This window comes from Hydractinia symbiolongicarpus, chromosome 13 (genome assembly GCF_029227915.1).
Source record: "Hydractinia symbiolongicarpus strain clone_291-10 chromosome 13, HSymV2.1, whole genome shotgun sequence".
NCBI lineage: Eukaryota > Metazoa > Cnidaria > Hydrozoa > Anthoathecata > Hydractiniidae > Hydractinia > Hydractinia symbiolongicarpus.
Window position 1 is genome coordinate 14,454,716 of NC_079887.1, and position 21,926 is coordinate 14,476,641.

General features: G+C 32.8%; 1 protein-coding gene across 4 annotated transcripts; it reads left to right on the forward strand.

Annotated features, from left to right (window-relative positions):
• The first annotated feature begins 693 nt into the window (after positions 1-693).
• On the forward strand, positions 694-21,302 carry LOC130624363 (muscle, skeletal receptor tyrosine protein kinase-like). Of its 4 annotated transcripts, none has more exons than XM_057439958.1 (7): positions 694-848; positions 3,804-3,831; positions 4,788-4,990; positions 6,119-6,484; positions 18,607-18,873; positions 19,136-19,255; positions 20,422-21,302. In XM_057439958.1, exons 3-7 carry the CDS (start codon positions 4,954-4,956, stop codon positions 20,511-20,513), a joined length of 882 nt encoding a protein of 293 aa, XP_057295941.1. In that variant the 5' UTR covers positions 694-848; positions 3,804-3,831; positions 4,788-4,953; the 3' UTR covers positions 20,514-21,302. The 4 variants fall into 4 exon arrangements, with proteins under 4 accessions (XP_057295941.1, XP_057295943.1, XP_057295944.1 ...); XM_057439960.1 differs by lacking the exons at positions 19,136-19,255; positions 20,422-21,302 and adding exons at positions 9,696-9,959; positions 12,122-12,143 and having other exon boundaries at positions 18,607-18,816; XM_057439961.1 differs by lacking the exons at positions 18,607-18,873; positions 19,136-19,255; positions 20,422-21,302 and adding exons at positions 9,696-9,959; positions 12,122-12,143; positions 14,224-17,286.
• Positions 21,303-21,926: the final 624 nt, after the last annotated feature.

Sequence of the window (21,926 nt, forward strand, 5' to 3'; positions counted from 1 at the left end):
TCGTTTCAATAACTTCAAAGACTTTAACATCTTATAGATAGATAGATCGTTTCAGAATTTTTTCTAACCGTTTTAAAATAGTTTCACAATCGTTTCATTTTTACGTAGTTTATACAAAATCGTTTCGCAAATAAAATATGAAACATTTAATTCGTTTAATGATACCATTATGAAACGATGTGAAAAAAATATTGAAACGATTTCCATACGATGAAAATCGTTTCAATTCGTATCAAAACTGAAACTATCTTGGAGACGATCCATAACATGCTGTCTTGACAATTTTACTAGGCTATGACCGCTTGATGGTACATCCATTTATTTTTTTTCGACAATTAAGAAGTTAGAAATTTCAAAGCATAATTTATTTGCACATATTTTTAGGTCAGAAAATCAATTAAGATTTTAAATTTCACCAAGCAAGCTAATCAAGTCAGTAACAGCAGCTTTCTATTTGTTTCCCGTTTTATTTTTATATACCTCTACAGATCATGGTACCTTATTAATGGTATCTCAGTTAATTAACTACCAAGTTATCTTGTTAGACTATATAAACAATAATAGTATTGTAGAAACACAATGAAACTTCTTATAACGAAAGTAGGAATACAATTTAACCAGATTAAAAAATAAGATTAAAAATTATAATTAAATAGTAAATACATTTTCAAGACGCCATTTCGTAGAAAAAAATTGGTGTTGTGATAGTCTAAGCGAAGTATAAGGTTTTATATGGCACGATAGAATGTCTAGCTAAATCTCGCTCTTGAATTATTAGAAGACATTGACTGAGATGCAGTACTACGAAGTTTTATTTCTTATATTTGTGGTTAACTTGTCGTTATTAAGTAAGTTCTATTTTATTTTATGAGTAAGGAACAGGCCAAACGTATTATTTTACTTGTTATTCTACGATATTATTTTAAACTTATTATGTCAAAGTCATATTTTCAATGATCCTTCTTTTTTACTACATTTTCCTATATAAGTAACACTAACGTTTGACTGACGTTCAATGTTACTTGTATTTTACAAGCTCAACTAATATTGTATTTTACAAGCTCAACTGTTAAGCCTAGTTCCCACCAACACGTTTATTATTAAAAATATGTTTATTACTAAGCTCGTTGAGTTTATTTCTATCTAATTGATTATGCAGTAAGATTATGTGTTCATACTGGACTTAAAGATAATTAACTCCTATATATACGGAGGTGTGGCACCCGAGGACCAAAATATGCTAATATCAGCAGAAAATATCTGAAAATCATAAGGCAGAACCACATTTTTTCAAAATTACCCAGAGTTTCTCCTCGACGTTGTCCGTCATTTTGGCTAGCGCTGAAACTTGTGACTGAGACGGGGTTGTAAGCTCAGGGATCGTGGCTTGAAACTAAAGACATGCAAAGAAATGCCATGAGTAGTGCAAGGGAAAGAAGAGGAATTCTTAAGTAATTTTTATTCATTGGATTTGCAAGAATTTGAGGTGCCCCACAATGAGAAGTAAAGAACAGAAACGCCTTTCCGATGTCTGATGATGAGGGATGGTCACATCTGGATAATACTTATTTTGTGATTTTAAGCTACCTAGCCAGTACCATGCCAGCTCTCCTGGGCACATTTGTTATTAAATAATTAGGTGATAAGGTACAAGAGCTAAATATATTACTTTAATCTAGCTAGCTGCACAAGAGAATTTTCAAGGCATTCTGTCATTTTAAATAAAAATAGGTAGTTATTTGGACCTCCCATAGCAGTGAACATTCAAGACTTGAGTATATAGCTAGTTAGGCATGCAAGACATTGCATGTTGGTAAACATGTTTCCACGACAAACTGAAACCTATATTTCATAAATAAATTTCTGCATATATAAATAATTTTGTAGATTTTCAGTTTTCTTTTATGAAATAACAAAATTTGGGAAAGTATAGCCAGAAGTAATATTCGCTTGAAGTGGGAAGACCTAAAGTCTTCAGGTTAAGACTTAGTAAAGCGTAAACTTAGTGTAATGTGCTACAAATCCAGTGGACAATTATAGCATTAAGAATATCTTTTTCATAAACCAACATTCACAGGACTTATGATAAAGATAAGCCTATTGTTACTTCTGAAAAGCAAATACAGTTGTTTAGCATTTTTCATTTTGCATAAAAAGTTCCTGTGGATATTCAAAAATTAATTGTGAGTGGCACCAGACTGGGCGATTAGTGCAAAGTAAATGTGTTGCAGATGCAGGTGGACATTTAGCACTGTGCTTTAGAAGCACATTCCCACTTTCTCTGAGCTGGATAAGGTATTTGGTCCTAAACCTGGGACACATTGTATCTGTTTGAATTATTTTTAAGCCTGAGAATCACTTAGAATGTTTTCTGTACACATGGCTTGTCAAAATTGATATGCTGTCAAAAAAAGTTTATCGGCGTCTCCAAAAATGGCCAAAATTAAGAACTCAGAAACTATGATAGTAGTTTTGGGTTCATTTCATCAAACTGGTCTAAAAACATGTAATACTAAGTTTCAGGTCATTATTTCAACTTTTACTGAAGTAATAGGACTTTTACTTAGTATTATTTTAGCATAGTTTTTCATACAGCTGACAACAAAATGACTGCAGGGACTAATCGGTTTGAAATTATTTATAATATTTTAATAACAAACTTTTTCTCTTGATGTGTTTTTATTTTCCTGCAAAAGTTCTTGCATAGCTTATGTATTAACATTAGGATAAGAATGAAAAAGTTACTGTGAGACATGGGTTTTAAACCTTAAAAATTTCCAGCGAGAAAATTGAAAACTAATGAATGAAAAAAATCGCAAAAGTTTTTCTTCAAATTTTTATTTTTGTTAATGTAAAGGTAATCCACATGAAAAAAGTTCCTGATGCTTTTTATGAAGAAATCTTCCATATTAGCCTTATGGGGTAACTTGATGAACAATGCATTTTCCTGCAGGTGTTCTCAAATATGTGTAGTATAATCTTAAAAATGTGATGTAAACCCATTGGTATTTTTGTAACAAGTACCAAATTTTGTTCATTTCTTGCGCTTATGAGTGTAACCAAAGTGCCCTGCACGTAAGTCCTAAGAATTTATGTCATTGACTCACTCTTTACGAATGACACCACGTAACAAAGGAAGACCATGCTTTGCTATTTCCCGTAACCTATACCGAGTAAATGTGATATTTATCAGAATTAATTGTCTTTAATTTTCGAATGAGAGTTATGAATTGTGATTTGTAAGTATAGATGTGGATAGCGAGGACATCTGAAGTTTTTTACAAAGAAATTTAAAACAAAACAAAAACAACACCAAACTTTGTTTATACTCTAGTTTTTCATCTATCTCCAAGCGTTCTCCTTTCTGTCTTTTTTCTTGTATCCATCATAGAGACAGGGATAGAGTCTGACCAGCTCAGACAGTGTTCCTCTGCTACTATTCTTATTTAAGAAAAGAGGAGTGTTTATTTTTTCAAAAAAAAAAATTAGTTTTTATCCTACTTAAAAAAAGATGACATAGGCTTTTCTTAAGAGTGCGACGTGAATTTACGCCGGCATAAAAATACGTGTAACCGACCCATATACGGTATGACACTCAAAAAGAAGCCGCTCCTGAATAGGTAAAGTTGTCTAGCTTCTTCAGAAAGTATCTTGTATACCATTTTATAGTCATTGTTTAATAACACAATTCGTTACTATTACACCTAATTGGTTATTCTTCATATCCATATTGAAGTACAGTTGTCCTAAATTCCAAAGTTTTTCCTTGAGCAGCTCTTTTATTGTTTTTCAACTCATTATAGAATGTGACGAAAACTTGACTGCAAGAAAGTAAGTAATTTTCTCTTTTTAAAAAATTTCCATTTATTTGTTAAATCATTGTCATTGAATAATATAACATAATATGACATGATAATACTTATATTATTCGATAAAGTAAGTATTTGTAACTTATTTGCACCGTCCACATGCACGTTTGACACATGCAAAGTGCATTTAGTTATCGCGCTGAAATTAGATATACAATTGGATTTAATAACTTCTGAGCGAAAATTTGTAAAGTATTGTGACATGGCACAGATTATATGTTACCTTTGCTTTGTTTCTTCGTGCAATATAACAATTGTGTCAGGTTTAATTAGCTTTAAAAAATACTGCCGTTAATTGTATAAATAAATTTTATGCTGACTTTTGGAAATACAGTTTGCCCTTTATGGAACACATTTTTGCACAAACTAGATCTATTGTTCAACTAAATTAATGAGAGCAAATTCATATTTATTTGAAAATTTAATTTGCAAAATTGGAATTAGGTATTACACCTGTACGCATATGTGAGAGGGTATACCGTATAAGTGCTGAGCCTGGTGCTTTCCTATGTTCTTATTTAAACCGAACCTGGGATAATTTTTTTTGAAAATGGTATAACGCCTATCCGGATGTGTACTGTACGTTTTGAACTTTCGCGGAAACTTTTTGTGTGAAATATTTTTTGGAAAATATATTACACCCGAAACACTATAATGCTGTGTGCGCTTCAACCATTTAAGACATTGAGCATGCCTGCACCGTACTATAGTACATACATGTCAAACTTTTTATCCATTTCTGCTCCAGTTTTGGTTTCGTTAATTAAGCTAATGTAAAATAAATATAAGAAATTATTTTCTTTAATAACAAAATTTATTAAAATAGCCGCACCCTTATTTTTATTTTCCCGCAACAAAATTGTAAGCTTTCATTAAAGGAGTAACGTGCTATTATTTCCCTGATTTATTTCTTTTTAGTTGCATTCCCTACAAAGATGTGTTGCCGCATGGGCAATGTTTTGATGCATTGTCTAAGTATAATATCTACAATTACAACATGGAGGAGCTGAAAAGCACTGATAGAATTTTGAGTGTAGTCTTCTCGCTCGTTTCTGGGTAGAAGAATGCCGATAACCATACAAAGATGATAGCGATTAATAGACAATTGCGAGAACACCTAGGTAAGACTGCTAAATCTCAATAACAATAAAGGTTGACTGTCTGTGCAGTAAAACCCATAACAAGAAAAAAAGAGTTAGTTTGAAATTTGTTAACACAAAAACTCGTTCTTCGCGGCACCCTCTTTTATGCAACTTTCAATCCGCTTTTAATGGTGTTTTGGCCTAAATATTGCTTACAACTTATTGAATTGAAGGGTCGAAACCGTTCATGGCTGTTGGTTTTAATAACTGGGGTGGGCGTCATTGGAGACGACTTTAAACGATAGTGACGGTGAGAGCATTTTTAAGACAAGGTTGATTTATTTTTTTCTGAACTTTCAGTTACGATTTTGTACTCTAAATTTTAAAGTAAATATTTTAAAACGCTTTTAGCCATTGGTCATAGATTTCGTTTCGTAATCACAGGTTCTGTGATTCGATCTACCACGCGGGCATGTTTAGCAACCCATACCATGTGAGAGAGATTGTATTGGTGTATACTTAATGTATATATCCAGAACACAGGACCTACATTGATAACAGTGTTTCCAACACTGAAGTGGCTATATTTTGTATAAATGTTTACAATAAAAATGCTTATAAACAAACAATTTTACGATTTTGGCTGCAAAGCTACATCCGTCAAAAACTTGGTAACTATTTATGTTTTTTTTTTGCTTGTGTGTTCTGCTGAACAGTAAAAGTATTCAAACATAAAACAGGTTTTGTGCTTAACAGTGTCAATTACACAATTAGGCAAAAACAGCTGTTTCCACAAATATTATTCCTAGGTACGTAGGCTTAGATAGTCACTTCAGCACAGCGACTCTCGCAATACGTCCATGAGCTAGCTATACTTTCCTATTTTTGTTTTAAATGCGCTCTAGCTAGGCGACACATTTTACTGCTGTTTCATTGCTAAAGTTTGTATTATTAATGCATAACCATATTTAAAGTAAACACACATATAAAGTCCTATCTACCTAGCTTGACTAACCTAGATGATATTCAAATTATATCATCTGCAATGGCGGATGTGCCACAAAGGATGCCTGTATTAAGCAGCCCAATCGGATGTGGTGTTAACGAGGTGTACAACGCTGCGTCTCCTAGCTTTGTATCTACTGCATTTATGTTGTTCTAATTTAGATATGTGCAGTCATTTGCCCAAATTTAAAACAAATTTGGAAAATATCACTGAAGTATACAAGGAGAAGATTTCGTTATTCTTTAGTTGTTTCTCTTATGATATCAAGTGGATTCTTTGTCATCTAACACATTCAGTATGCTTACAATCAAATGTTGATGCTTCAGTAATACTATCTCCACCTTGTAAATCAACCTGCGTCAATGACAAGTGTTTTGCTTTGTTCAAACATGTTTACAATCTGATGAAGGATTTACGTAGTATCTGCCGTGCATCGATACCTCGCTTAAATGACAGCAGATTTAATCTAAATTGTCAAGCTTTACCTGAAGCGAATGTTACTTATTTTGAACGTTGTCAAAACAAAGGTATAATTTTAATTAAGTTTGATTAACTGGTTTATTTCCTTTCCCCTTTCGCTAAGAAAACTATACAAATCCAGTTTTTCTAATTGTTAGTTTAGTCTATTTGTTGAGGTTATGACTTTCATGATGGAAGAATTTAGTAGCATAGGGAGTTTGTTGTGCTCTTTTTTATACAGCGTTTAAAACACCTGTAAACCCGTATCATCACTAGGGCAAGATGTTGACACGGACTACTTTTTGCCGCTATATCTTTCCCCTCGTGGAGATGGCTACTACTAGCTTGCAATTGTTGTTGTTGTTGCTTTGCAGATAGATTCACGTTATTATTAAAAATCATACCAACAAAGGACGGATCGTATGATGTCGACGCCATTTTGTGTTTTTCAAATGGCCAAATACAAGAACTTTGTTTACACTTTGTTGCATTCTGATTAGATAATTTTTGAAGTAGCCGCGAACAGTAGAAACAGATCCCACTATTCGTACCTCTACATTTTTCGCCATAATCTTGAAAATAGTGCGCAATGTCTACCAGTGTGCAATATTGTACTGCCTTTTTTAAAATTGGTGCGACTGAATTTAAGTTCTAAGCATGTCGATATTATGTTCATGATGTTATTGATAAGTTACTATACCTTTTTACATCAGTAAAGTTAAGTTTAATAAGGGGCTTATTACATGAGGTAAGCCAGTTTGGTCAAGCGGGCAGCCTCGTTTTGCCACTTCGTTTTATTAATTGACATTTTCGTTTGCGTCCAAGTTCTTGTATGAAAAAAAACAAGTTACAATATCTTCACTAGGCTATTGTATAAATGATATCTCACAAGAAGTAAAATGCAATCATGTGGAATGACCCACTCCAGTTTGGCGAGGTCGCTTCAATATAACGTGATTTTGGTTAGGCATTTACAGGTCTTCTTGCGGAATATTAAGGATATTGGAAACACCTAGCTATATTTTGTAAACTGCGAATAATAAAATATATAATTAATAAAAGTATATGACAGTATATATATTTTCTAAAATCTAAATGAATTTCCTATGTGATAGTGTTTTTTTGTAATAAAATAATAATAAACTGAGAAAACGTAAAAAATTATCGAACGCCCTTTTTGAGATTCCGACTTTTAAGCCTGATGCTTTTCTCATAAAACAAGTCGAGCTTGTGGCATCAGGAATTAAGGACATAAACAACATTGTTAAAGGTGTGATATTTTAAAATGTTTTTAACACACTAAAACCTTTTATTTGATACATTATATGATATGACAGCTTATATTGTTTCGTTAATAATGGTACAAAAAGTAAAATGTTAAGAGGTTTAATACACAAAAATCTCTTATACAAAACAACCAGGTTCTTATGTTTGCCGTTTGCTTTACTGTGATCCTAAAACTGTGATCTAAAAACCTTTCTTTAAATCTTTAATTATTTTCTTTACATTTTTTACTTTTGGAGATATTTAGTTTTAATTTTTTTTTACAATTTTCAATCCACTACCACCAGAAAACTCATCATAACTCGTGTTCTGCTTACTCAAAAGAAAACAACAGCTTTTTGGATCAAATATTCCCTTCCACTCTAACCATGCTCTCCACGCCAGGGCCTTTATAGTTTTGTACAAGAGGTTTGAAAACGTAAGAAGTACTCCCTTAAAAAACTGACCACAAAGGTAACGACAATTAGCTAACAGGTTTTTTTTACATCTTCTTATGCTGCTGTGTTTGCTCGCATAAGTGATTAGTAAAAAAATGATATCTAAGAGAACTATGTACGAAAAAATATTCGATCCTTATAACAAAGCAAAAAAGTATTTCTTTTTAATTTTAAAAAATCATGTAAGTTAATTACATTTTGCAAAAAATATTTTTGCATTGTTAGAAAATTCCAATTTTGTGCTATCTTATCACTAAAATTTTTCCACTCATGCCCTCAATCCTCTTTGAAAATGTATTTGGCGCCTAAGTATAACTAAAAATGACAGAGAAGAATCTTTCATACAGTTTATATCCATAACTTATTATCTCATAGCTCATTTCAAGCCGGTCTATACGAAAAATCCAGTGCGCTGATTGGCTAAAAATTGTTGCTAAAATTGCAAACAAGCAACGTTACCAAAGAAATTTTAACATATACATGCATACTCAAAAATCATTCAAAAACCACTTCGCCAGAAAAACAGCAATGAATGTGGATAATTTAAAATCCACTGCGTTTTTAATATCAAAATTAATCGCAGCGATGAGCAACATGCAAAACGGCGTCAAATTTGTGTGATGTACACTTCTTTTGACGAAGAATAAACTTTGGTTCAAGAATCGTTTAAAAAAAATTCTATATATGGATGTTAAAATGTTTTGTTTTCTTTTTGTACATGTATTTAGAAAATTGATAGAATGAAATTCAAATCGAACGTTTTCTTTCTTCATCAAAACCTCGTTTTTGCAACCTTTTAACAACTAAATCGTTAAAAAATAATCCCGGTTTCCCTCGGTCAGCGTATCAACATCGCAAGCTCGGTTTATACTTTTGGCCTCGGTCTATACTTTTGGCCTAATAATTCTCAGTATAGATAGACAAAACAGTTTATATTGTATTAATATTCTGTAAAACCGCTTATCTCGCTGTGAAGTTAAGTTATTCTGGCAAAATATTTTTGATTATTATTGTCCTCGCAACTCCTCACCGAATGCTTTTTACTTTCAAAACTTTAGTAATAAGATTGAATTTATCGCAATTTTCATTTGAATTAAATGTGCCAGGTGTTTAACGCACGTGCCAGATAAGGCTTCTATAAATTGAGGAGATATATAGAGAAAAAAAGTCTACTTTTTACGTGTCCATTTTTTAGTACTAACAGATGGAACACCTTACCAACTTTCCCTGGTTTATTTAGCACTGCAATAAAGGGCAATAATCTGCAGGGTTATAAATTAATAGAAACGGGTACTTTATGGCTACTTTGCATAAAGCACGAACGTATTTACACATGGATGTATCGGATATTTTTTAAAACAAAGTTTGATTAATATTTGCTTAAGGACAGTGTGTATATTCAGTCTCGTGTAGGCTTTTTCAGCCTGTCCAACAGGACTATCTCGGCCCATGTCATCATTATGCAATAACAATTCTCCAGTACATCTAAATTATGTGTGAGATGTTAAATTTCTTACAAGGACACATTTATCAAGATGTTTATTTTACTAAATAACAGAAAACCGGAACATCCTGTACACGCGATACTGTTACAATTATACCCGAAGAGACGACAGCTTTATTGGAAAAGCTGATCGAGGATGTGTGTTTTGGAGTGAAGCAAACCCCTACGTATCAGCTAGCGTATATCCAACTTTGATTAAGCAATATTGCAGAAATCCACAGGGATTTGCCACCACACCATGGTGTTATACTGATATGCGAAGTCGTGCCTGGAAAACGTGCGATTTAATAGAGAAATGTTTGACGCCTGCAGAAGAAAGTAAGTAAATAGATTTCCTTCGATCTTAGTTATCAATTCTTAAAATGTACACTGGTTAATGAAGAAGCACAAAGCTGCAGACAGTTTTGTGCTCCTACAAACAACAACGAACATTTCAACAAATTGAAAAACGACTTTCATGGAAATTGTATTTCTAAATTAAGTTGTGGGGGAAGCTTATTAATTTTCAAATTCTTTCCCCCCCCCACCCACACCTTATTAGGACGCCTCCGCTTATTATTTTCGTCCAATGAATAATCTCCTTATGGTCTTATGGTCCAAATTTGAAATTTTGTTTTGTTTTGAACGTTCATACATTCTGTGTGTTTTCTGGTATTTACTTACCACCATTGACACAAGCTAGCACTACGTTTATTAATAGTTACGCACTGCATTTGTACCTACTTTGTATCACAAATTTTTGACGTATGGGTGAAGATGACTTGAAACGAAGCCACTGCAGTGTCGACAACATTTTTGAAACTTTCGAATGTTTTATTCGAATGTAATTCTTGTTGGTTGTAGAAGTGATGTATATTGCTGTACACTGTAGTCGTTACATGTATCATTTGTTTACCCTTATCGTCATCATTAATTCGAAAAGAAATCATTGCAGTGCACACAAACATTTTTTTTTCTCATATATGTAAAAAATATTTTGTTTGATTACCTCATGTCTCAGTCAGATCGTAATTTTGCTTGCGCTGAAAGATATTTTACACCAGTAGTTAGCACAGCAGCCAGAGAAAGACCCAGAGAATATAAAGATGGTCTTCTTGAACCGATGGATACGAAATTGGATGAACAAATTTGGGGTAAGCCTTCGACACCCTAACAAACGTTTTCAAATTAAACAAGCTGACCGAGTGGAACATGTGCCTGAGTACTCAAAAAAACATCTGGACTGTCCGCAAGTTCTTCATAAACAATTATGGGGTGGATCCACTCATAATAAATGGTGATCAAATGCTTTACATAGGAATGAAAGTTTATTACAAAAAATGCTCAACTTTACAGGCATTGATACCTATGTAAAGGAAAACTATAACCTCTCCCGTGAACGTGTTACAGTATTCACTCAACTTTGTAGCGATCCTAGTGTACCACTCAAACCTGAATTTGTGTTCAAAGGGAATAGAACAAGAACAGTTCTTCATCCACCAGAAAGTGTCAAATTTAATTTGGCTCCTAACACCACCAAATATCGTAAAGCGAAAAGATCAACAACAAGGGGATAATGTGATAGATGTACCAACAGACGAAGGCATTGAACTGATCGACTGTTAAGAGAACTGTTGCAAAACGAGAAAAGAAAGATGACGATGATAATGGGGAAGACGAATATGATAACGAGGTTCAAGAAATCGTTGAAGGTCCAATTGCTGCTGATAAGGAAAATGTAGTACCAGCTCAATCTGCTAAGGAACATCTCCCCTGTTATGTTATTCTGACGTATATAAAGAAGCTGCATTTCTTGACCACCTGGGAAAACTGTTGTTTAATGCTGAAACATCAACAAGTTTTCTTCCTCACCTCAATAAGCGAAGTTACATAACTGCTCGTTGTACTGTTAAGAAACGCATACAACGCTCTAAGGAAGAAAAGGACTTAGTAGCTGGTAACCGTGAAGTACTAGCTGATTATCGTGAAGTAGTCAATACCCATAAAGTAGCTGAGAATCACGAAGAAGAGGATCGTCAAGTTGTAGTTGATCATCAGGATGCAGATGAAGATGAGTACCCGAATATTTTTAAAAACTTCTTTGCCTAAGATATTGACATTACATATAGTAACTTGTATCGTAAATTGATTCTTTAGAAGACATTAAAGTAATACTTACTATATTTTTATATTAATGTACTGCTTGATTCCCATGCATTATAAACTTATTTCTGTAATTATGAATCCCCTAAATAAAAAAATAAGTTTTTAATGCACTACTTGACTTCCTTGTTCAGACTTTAACCAGCAAGTACATACACAAACCCTCTTTAAGTTTGAGTTATCAGTTTGATCTATAAGCCTCGAGCCAAATAAGGTCCAATAAGGCTAAAGAAATTACCTCTCTAGACACTGTGAAATAGTAAGTACACAATGTGATTTCACTTGCCTATAAGCTATAATCACAGCTGTAATATTGCTTGTCCAATAATTTTTTTTAGATGAAGACGTGTCGAAAAAGAAGTAAGCATATTTACTATTAACTATATTTACTTTAAAGTTTCAGTCAATGAAAGTCGTTGTAACACTAGAGGGAGCGAGGCTTGTGGTTTCTGAATAATTGTGGTAGAATTTTAAATAAATGGCCATTATCTCCTACCTTATGGAGGTACCAGTTACACAAATAGACTGAAACACTTTGATTTGCTTTTTTAATGAAGTACAGCATTTATTTGCTGCATTTTATGTTAAAAAGACACGTTGTTAACGGTTTAGGATTGCAGTAAGTATATTCACTGTGCTCCAAATTAACACAGTGCCATAAACAAAACAAAAATTTGCATAGCGCAAATAAACGTAATGCAGAGGAAACATTAACGCACTGAAGGCGTAAATGGATGTCTGTAACAAGAGGCGTAAATTAATTGAGCTTAAACCTATAACATAGAACTTCATATGTTGCTTTAGAAATGTGCTTGATAATTTTACAGAATTTGTTTTCAGTTTTTGTATTTCAAAATTATGAAAATTCCGTAACCGAAAGTTCCAGGGTCACAGCATTAAGCTCAAAAATATGACATACTAGTTATATAGTTGAGGACAATAAATGTGTTCGGATGTACTTTTCACAATGACGTTAAACTTTTGGTTACTTTACGTTACGCACTTGAATTATCGCTGTGGTGAGCTTCAGTAATGTAAAAACCTGATAAGCACTGGAAATGTCACATGTTAGAATTTATATCTACGTGTAATGTAAAGTGAAAAGACGTGTAGTTGCAACTGTCATCAGTTATTTCCTTATTAAATACCACTGTCATCAGTTTTTTTCTTATTGAATACAAAAAGCGTTTGGGAAACAATGGGAAAATTATACTAGAGGAATTTAATTCTGTCGCACAAATGTTGGGGATTACGAAGTGTGGCAAGGTGGAATTACAAAGTGCTTCATAAAAGAATTACAATTTGCGATAGGTTTGAGATTACAAAGTGGGAAAAAACTGTGTTACAAAGTAGGTTATTCTGCCTTTAAATTAAAACAAGAGTATTGTACCAAATCAGTTAGGGTTTTGCACAAAATATCTAAATAATAAAAAAGTTTATCAGAGTTTAAGTGGTGCTGAAAGAGTCAACAGGATCCTTAGAGAGAGATTCTCTCTATTATACATGCTTAAAAGGCTGTATAAACAAAATGCTTATATAGCAATAAAGAGGTATCTTAAGATAAAGTTTGGTAAGTTTTTTATTTGCGTTTCCTATTATTTTTGTCAAACATATAAGTATATAAAAAAATAATTACTCAAATGTAAAGGAATAAGATGTGATAACACAACCTTTTCCCTCTGGTGCTAACCAAAAAAACAGCAGATATTTAGTTTTCGTGAAAATATTGAAAACCCTTAATAATATTTTTTATGAAATAAGTTGATATGAGCATGTAGTAGTTATCACACAGTGCCGAGAAATATATTTTTTAGTTTTTATGTTCTCCTTTGCATATAAAACACAAACAAAAAAGACTATAATTTTCGAGAACATGTACAGTAGGAAATTTATCATATCAATCGAGCACAAATCATTGTAATTGGTAGCTATACTCGGTAAATTTTTGTTCAATATCAACCATTGTTTATTAAGTTTTTTAGTTAACAGCTAGTCTAAGAACCCACAATGAATTTTATGTGATCGCACATTTAAGTTTCCTTATTTGTATATAATTGAAATAAACACAAATCGTTAACTATTACTTTGAAGTTACAGGTGAACTAAGAATTCTCAGCGGTCGATAGCACCTTGCCCATAGTGCCTATATTCGAACAAGAGAATAATTAAACCATAAATATTAGTTTGTGTCATAATAAAATTATGTTATGTTTGAAAGGAAGGCTTATAAAATATAACTTCACTCAAACAATCAGTAATATCATATACGCTTCTTTGCCTGCTATTGAGAAAAAAAAATTTTTTACACTGTAAAATTGAAAGATAAATAAAGATTGCACACATTTCTCGGTAGAAAAATATATAGCGTGGATTTTTTGTATTATAGCGTTGTACTGCAAAATTAGACAACAATAAACTGAGGAACATACACTTTATTTAGAGCTATACATCAATTTTGGGGCGAATGAAATTTTATCAAATTTGACAAGAAGTATTCAATTCATTCTAGAAGAATTTAGCCAGCATACAATTCTATTCGAAAAGTTTTTGTGTATGGTACAATTTAGAGTTTGTTTGACCTCGTCGAAAGATAAATCATTCATTATTTCCTGGCCATGCCGCAGCTTATGCAAAAAACATGCACCAGTTATACAAGAAATATATAATATTTATCATCAATTAACAAAACTATCTATAAAAGAGTTCGAAAAGGTTTTAATTCCTGATGTGGGAAATAAATCTATCTGTACTATACTTCCGGAACAGGATATAACACACCTAGAACGTTGTCAACTAATTGGTAAGTATCTAATGTAGTTATAAATATTGGAATACTGTTCGTGGTGCAGATATGTATAAATGTTACCTATCTCAGTTCATTTGTATTGCAGTGGTCCTGTCATAAAAAAAACAACTAGAAATTCAAAAAAAAGGCTGCGAAGCATATCGTTAGTTGCGAGAAATATTGAAGCTAGGCTTTTTTGTCCCTACTGCTTATTACTTCTCCTCAATATATTATGGTGAGGTGCCGAAATCTTGTGGGAGTACATCAAAACTGCATGGCTCAGAGGTATTGCTTTTGAGCCTTGGCAGTTTTAAATTTGTTTAAGCAGGGGAGTTCCTACCGATGTGTTATTATATTTATGCCTGCTTTTTTAATATATTAGCATTCGCTTCAGGATTTTGCGCAGTGCCAATGTGAAATACAATGACTGTTTTTGGTAGATTTAAAGAAGTTTAGCTCCAATTCTATTTATTTACCATTGAAGATATGTCATGTTTGCGTCCCAAAGCCCATGCAAAAAGGAATTAACTGGACGAATTTTCACCTTGTACTTTTCAGATTGGCAAAAAAAACTACCTTCATTTCTAAAATAGGAAAGATTTAAAAATAGTAGTTTTATTGATACTTGATAAATAATTTTTAGATTTTTAGGAACCAAGTTTCCTTTTACTTAAGCCAAAAAATAGCTGCTAATTTCAGCTGATAATTTGGTATTTTAAAAATTTCTTTCAAAATCTTTGTTTGTTTGGTAACATAGCAAGCAAATATTTCCAGGAAAGTTTGTTCCATCTGGTTCAACATCTTCGCACCTGCAGTTGTAAAGCTCTCCTCATATCATTTTTTTCTATCAATCACTTTTACAGTAACTAATATTAATTTTCTGTAAATATGACATTGTCTAAAAGAAAGTACATTAGGCTTAGAACTCAGACCTAAACCGCCATTACCATTTTGGGGTGACCCCATCATTTTTTGTACCTTCAATTTTGCTTCAGCCATTCCAACGGATTTTAGCCCGCCACATTTACCGACCTTCACTTTTGGTACGGTTGCTGAGCTTGTTGGTCTTTGGAATTTCTTAGCAGCGTCCGCTGATCATAAAGGACTCGGGTATGGAAGTTAGGTTTTTCTAAATAGAGCGCAAGGTGACCCAAATGCACAAACACAAAAATTAGTAGTGGGATGGTAAAGATTGAGCCACAAGACATTGTGACTCAATAAAACACACATTGAGACTTCGTATAACAACAATGATCACTGTTTGCGCGAGATTAATAAATGCTGCAAGATCCACAACATCTGATAACCATTATAAAATGACTTGTCAACAATGGAGAGGCCCACAGATAACTTTTCATCATGTTCTTTAATAGCCTTTCTATCTGAGGTAGACCCATCCATAATATGGCGCAGGAATTGCACAGGCATGGAGTGGAGACAAGAAAAAAGGTATGTAAAATCTGAAGGCTTTTGAACATCAAAAGGAGTTGAATTGGGGGACTTACTTTTTCTAATCACGATGATAAGTAAATTGTGAGGACAAAAATCCATGGTAGTCCATTTAAGTGCCAAGAAGACATCGGGTTGATATCGTTCATAAAGGCTCTTAATAAAGACAGTTACACTTTGCTTGGTGTGATATACCTAGAAGCGGAAGCCAGTGTTGCGCACTCAGGAATAATTGATGCCTGAAAAAAGAGTTGATTGATGGCAGTTGCTTGATCGAGTCCGATGATAGCTAGATCTGACTTAGAAGAATGTGCATCTTTAAGTGCTAACCGAGCTATTGACATATGTTCCGACCAGCGCGGAACCCATTCCATACTTCCTTTCTGAACAGATACAAGGCGGAACAAAAGCTTACCTTCGACATACCTGATTCAAAATTAACGGGTTGATGACATTTAAACAACAATATTTAGTCAGAAGTGAATGATCTTATACATTTTCCTGATAAGAATTTTATGATCCGTACAATAGAGATAACGGTACACAAATTTTGTCAAAACTCTCATATCTGCACGGGTAAACCACGCGATCTTATACTTTAAATCACCAGCATTACAAGTTCTAAACAAAACAGGCAACGGATAAAAAGAATTGTGAAAAGAATTTATTTGTGCATTAACGGGCCATTAAATTTAAATGAAAGATCTTTTTTTTGTTTCTTTCAGGCAGCAGTTACTTTGTCTACGGGACTTATCAATTACTTTGGATATCAACCCAACCTTTTTCACCAAACCCAGCTACGCTTTACTTCCGTTTTACAGTGCCATTTAGTATTGTTTGTTTCTTAGTGAATTTGCAAAAAGCCTTTCTCCATTCTTACCTTCATATAATTTTTATGGAATAAGCAATCTATCACCATACATTTTGGGAAACAACTCACAACCCAAACATTGTACAAAACGAAGCTTTGTGAAAGTCTCTTAGTTGCATGTTCTTTTTGCAATATATACGTTTGCAGTATTTTGTTTTTTGTAATATTATAAATTTGCCCCGCGTCTCAAATTCGGGACCCAGCTGCTAGAGTTCCGAGTTCCGCGTTCTGCATGTCGCTTTTCTTGTATGCCCATTGCTAGTAACTTGGATTCATTAATTTAATGCAAAAAACCTTTAATATCTTGAACGATTCCAGTATCAACCTCACATGCTTTGCTGAATACTGAATAAAGAGCAAATGAAGAGTAATTCAATCGCTATTATTTAATTTGTTTTCACTAAAAAATCCTGATTATATTTAATATTTAATGTTCGTTGGAATATGCAAACGTTTTGGACCAGCTCTCCACAACTGTAAACTTATATATTTGTATTCAAAATTTTAAAGGATACTCCAAAACGTTTAAAGTTTACTTTATTAGAAAGTTTGAGTTAAAAACTTATTATGAAACTAATTTAGTCTGTTGTTGTCTCACATTTGACATGTTAAACAAGATTAGATAAGGCCACCTAGCTCTAAATTATTATGACGGTTTTTTACTGAATTTCAATATTTATCTATTTATTCAATATTTAAATTCCCCCTAAAAATCTCTATGAAATCCTTATAATGGGGAAAATTTAATAACTCCTGTTAGTATTATCCTTAGAACTTGAAACTTGCAACACAACTTTATTTATTAAGGAGAATCATTTTGCATAATTTGGACACATGATTAATCAGATTTCCCGATTTTGTCGGATTTAACCCGAAAATCGGAAAAACCCGGATTTTCGGACAATTTTTAGCCATTTTTTGTGCGTTCCATCTAAAAACCGGAAAATATATTTAGCTTTCAAAAATTTCAAACAGAATGCTAAAATTCGTTCTGGAGCTGAAGTAATTAAATTTTAAGCAGGTAGTGGCATTTTTAACGAATTTCAAGCTTCTGATGACGTCACAGAAAATTTGCTGAAACAAGCAAAAATTTATTGCTGCCATTTTGTTCCTTTTATGGCGTACTTTAAGTGTGGCAAGGTTGATTCAATTTGAACAACCCTATGAAAAGTTATTGAGGGGGGGGGGGGGGGGGGGGGGAGGGGCGTATTCCGCCCCCGGTCATAGTATGTTTGAAAAACCCCAGACCAAATAGGGTTAACGGGCGTATAAATTATGCAGAAAGGCTACGCAGTTCCGGCTTTTTAGACCAGACTATAAGTGTAATTTAACACAAAGTGACAAAGGTGCCAGAAACAGTTTAATAATTATATTATTTTAAGATACTATTAGGTTAGAAAGACAGAATGAAAATATATAATATGAGAGAATTCGAGTCATAGTGAAAATAAAATAAAATATCATTATCAAACAGTCTTACAGTGGACCACTCAAATAAACTATACAAATCTTTTTCAAGTATTTTAACAGTTTCCCTTTTTTAATTTTAAGTAGCTTAACAGCGAGCATTATTAACCTTTAAAACTTACAATGAAGAAAATAAGAAAAATCAATTTATTATCGTATGCATTATGCGAGGTACGCCTTATTGCATAAGAAACTTGAGTAAAGCAAAAGCTTAGATAAATAAACATTTTTTTTCTTCATTTTCACTTTAGAAGATTCAAATCAAAACTTCACAAAGTATTGTTACGAAGGAAACGGAAGTGGTTACATTGGGATTATTAACGTAACGTCTTCTGGAAAAACCTGTCAACCTTGGTCTATAAATCCTTATTTAGACTCTGGCTCTTACCCAACATTAAAGGAAAACTTTTGCAGAAATCCACAGGGTCATTTGGATAAACCTTGGTGTTACATTGACAAGTCGATGCAACGTTGGGAATACTGTGACGTCAAAGAATGCAGCAGTAATATGATTATTGGTAGGCGTGTTAAATGATTTTGTCTTTGTAAACAACATGACATAAGTGTGTTTACTCAAAGAAACTACAAGCTGCAAGCTGATATTTGTATACAATTGCTAGAGAGATGTCAGACTTTGAATATCTATGTCAGTTATTTTTAAGGTTTTTCTCTTTACAATATCATTTAAGAAATGGCTTACTTATAATTTTTTTCAATTTTCTGTACACTTTTTAATTTAAACAAATATAAAACGACATTTTGAAACTTTTTTTGTTACAGACAAGGAATCATGGATGAACAATGTTTGGATGATTTTAACGTCGCTTGGAGTAATTATCGTCTTGTTAGTAATAGCTTACTTCTACAAAAGGCACCGCAAACAACGCAGAAATGAACAAGGTTTGTACCTAATTGCACAAAAGCATCAATATTTTACTAGTTTATTATTATTGGTGACAAAAAAAATCTCACCTACCGTAGCGTACACAAAAATATTTGGATGTTGTTTAACACGCACCAAGCGAATTTTTGTTTCAACTGCCTGAACACATGAATACGTAATTCCATAAAATTACTTCTGTTCTTTATCATTTCTCGCGAGAACTTTAAGCCGATGTTGCGTCACTGTACTAAATTATTCATTTTTGAAGGATGACAAGTACATTTGTTGCCTGTTAACACGATCATTTTTTATTGATCTTTTAAATAGTGATTAGGTAAAGTGATCGTGTATTTCTACCTTTAAAACACCAGATATTTCTTTTTTATTATTATTACTACTACTTATATCATATTTATACAAGTTTAACAGCTTCAGTTTGATATAAATATATCTAAACTGGTATCAATGCGTGACCTGTTTAAACGAAAAATAATTCTAAGTCAAACAAGAAACAAAAAGGTGAAAATAGGTGAAAAAATTTGTTTAGTACAGCAGAAATAAATAATGCTAGGAAAGGGGGAACGGACACTTTTATTAATAACATTGGAACTGTTAACCCAATGTGCCTGAAACATGTCGTCGCTGATTTTTTACCATTTGGGATTGAAAAGACTAAAAAAGACAAAGTGCAAGTTTGACACGCCCATCTTATAAACTCTATTTCATATTTTTTTAATGTTGTAAAAAATTAGTTTTACTTTCGAAAAATGTATGTCCCAAAATTCAGTTGTCCAAGTATTTAATTGTGCGAATATTTAATTACCCTAAAAATCTAGAAATTTTTGTAATGTTATGTCTTTTAGACTTAATTTTCAATAAAAATAAAGAAAACAATAGTAATTGATATGTTCTTTGTTCTTGATAATGCGAAAAATATATTATCGTCATCAAGAAAGACAATGAAATCATTTTCTGTTCCTTTTTTCGTCTCCATCATATGGTACTAGTAGATTCTCTATAAATATGGGTATCTCGTTCAATCATAAAGCTCATTTTGTTGAAGCATTAAAATTGTCCGAAATTGTTGAGATAGTGTCCAAAGATTAATGTCCGAAAATAAAAATGTCCAATTTTTTTGGTCCGACCTTTTTTAAAGGTGATATACCGTATATTTTAAATTTAGAAACAATGGTACCTGCTTATCTTGATTTCAAATGCAAGGGTGAAACGTTATCAAAACTACTGTCACCTCCACAAATTGAGACCGAAATGTAAAAGGTTTCTTTGTCGTGCAATACGACAAAAATTTCACATGTGTATGTTGATGCGTATTGGTCAATATTGTACCGATGTGGTTAGTAGTCGTGGTTAATGGTTGTAATGGCACTGCACACCGCATAGCTACAAACGTACCCGTCCTAATAAGCACTGTAATATCTAAGAAGTATTTTATCACTTATCACTTATTCGTAATGTATAAAACTTACTTTTTGCTTGTCAGTTTTCACTAATTTCGAAGGTTCTTTCTTATTAAATACAATACACTTTACTTATTTTGAAGTTATTCATAAGCCTGTAACTGATTGTAGTGAAAGCTACCACAAAGGTCGGTATTCTCCAGTAATGCCTGAATAAACAGTAAGTTTATGGATTATAACCTGATTATAACCTAATAACTTGAATGGAATATTATTTCTTTTTTTTCTTTCTTGACATGAGAAATGACATCCTTAAATATTTAAATTCGACGTTTAAAATAATGATTAAAGATTTCTTTTGAAAAAGGGGAAACACGCAAAGTTTACAACTTTACTATGCACCGTAATCAATCACAAATCTTTGTGGTTTTGGATAAGGGTTCGTAAAATTTAATGAATGACGCAATTACGTTTATTTTGAAAAAGAGCTGTAAATATCTCACCCTTTAAGTATTAAGGTTAAATCTTGTGGAATAGTTGGAATAACTAAAAGCTAAAAGTGCTCCGCAAAGAAAAGGGTGCAGGAAGAAAAAATTGTTTTTGTATATTGGTGTGGCCGGGAATTACATATGAAATACTTTTTGCGGAGATGTTGTTTTCTTGTTTGTAGTGACCCAAACTTTCGATGTTTTACAGCCACTGATTTTCTGAATGTGAATGTGAATCTCTTATAATAATACGGAGAGTGTGTCTGTGTGTCTGTAACAGACAAAGTGGATGTGTTCATTTTCCTTTGATGTTGTCGAAAAAGTTATTAAATGTAACACTACTTTAATGTAGTGTAAATAACACTACTTTAATGTCAATATTATATATTAAACTAGTCGATAAGGCCCGTGGAGAAATCCACTTAGGCAGAAGGACAATGGAAAAATAGGTTCTTTTAGAAGTTTTTCTGACGTCAGCAGTGTATATACAAAAAAATGTTCTTAAAATCTTACACAAAATGTCAAATATCAAATCACATTAAATCCTCCACACAAATCTTACACAAAATAAAAAAGAACAGCTTGCAAAGTGTAAAATCTAGTTGATAAAAAGTTACAACAACGACACTCACAACATCGACACTCACAACACTAAACTCACAAAACCGACAGTAAGAAGACCGACAGTTACAACACCAACAGTCACAACACGGATAATAACAATTTCAAAAATAACGCATCTCAAATATTTACATCTTATAAGTGATTATCTTGAAAACCCT

Bases quoted from the DNA above. Each gene is read 5' to 3' on its own strand.
- LOC130624363 (XM_057439958.1), top strand. From the start codon at position 4,954: ATGATAGCGATTAATAGACAATTGCGAGAACACCTAG. The intron at 4,991-6,118 runs GTAAGACTGCTA...GTTCTAATTTAG, and splicing joins ACAATTGCGAGAACACCTAG to ATATGTGCAGTCATTTGCCC. The intron at 18,874-19,135 runs GTAGGCGTGTTA...TTTTTGTTACAG, and splicing joins CAGCAGTAATATGATTATTG to ACAAGGAATCATGGATGAAC.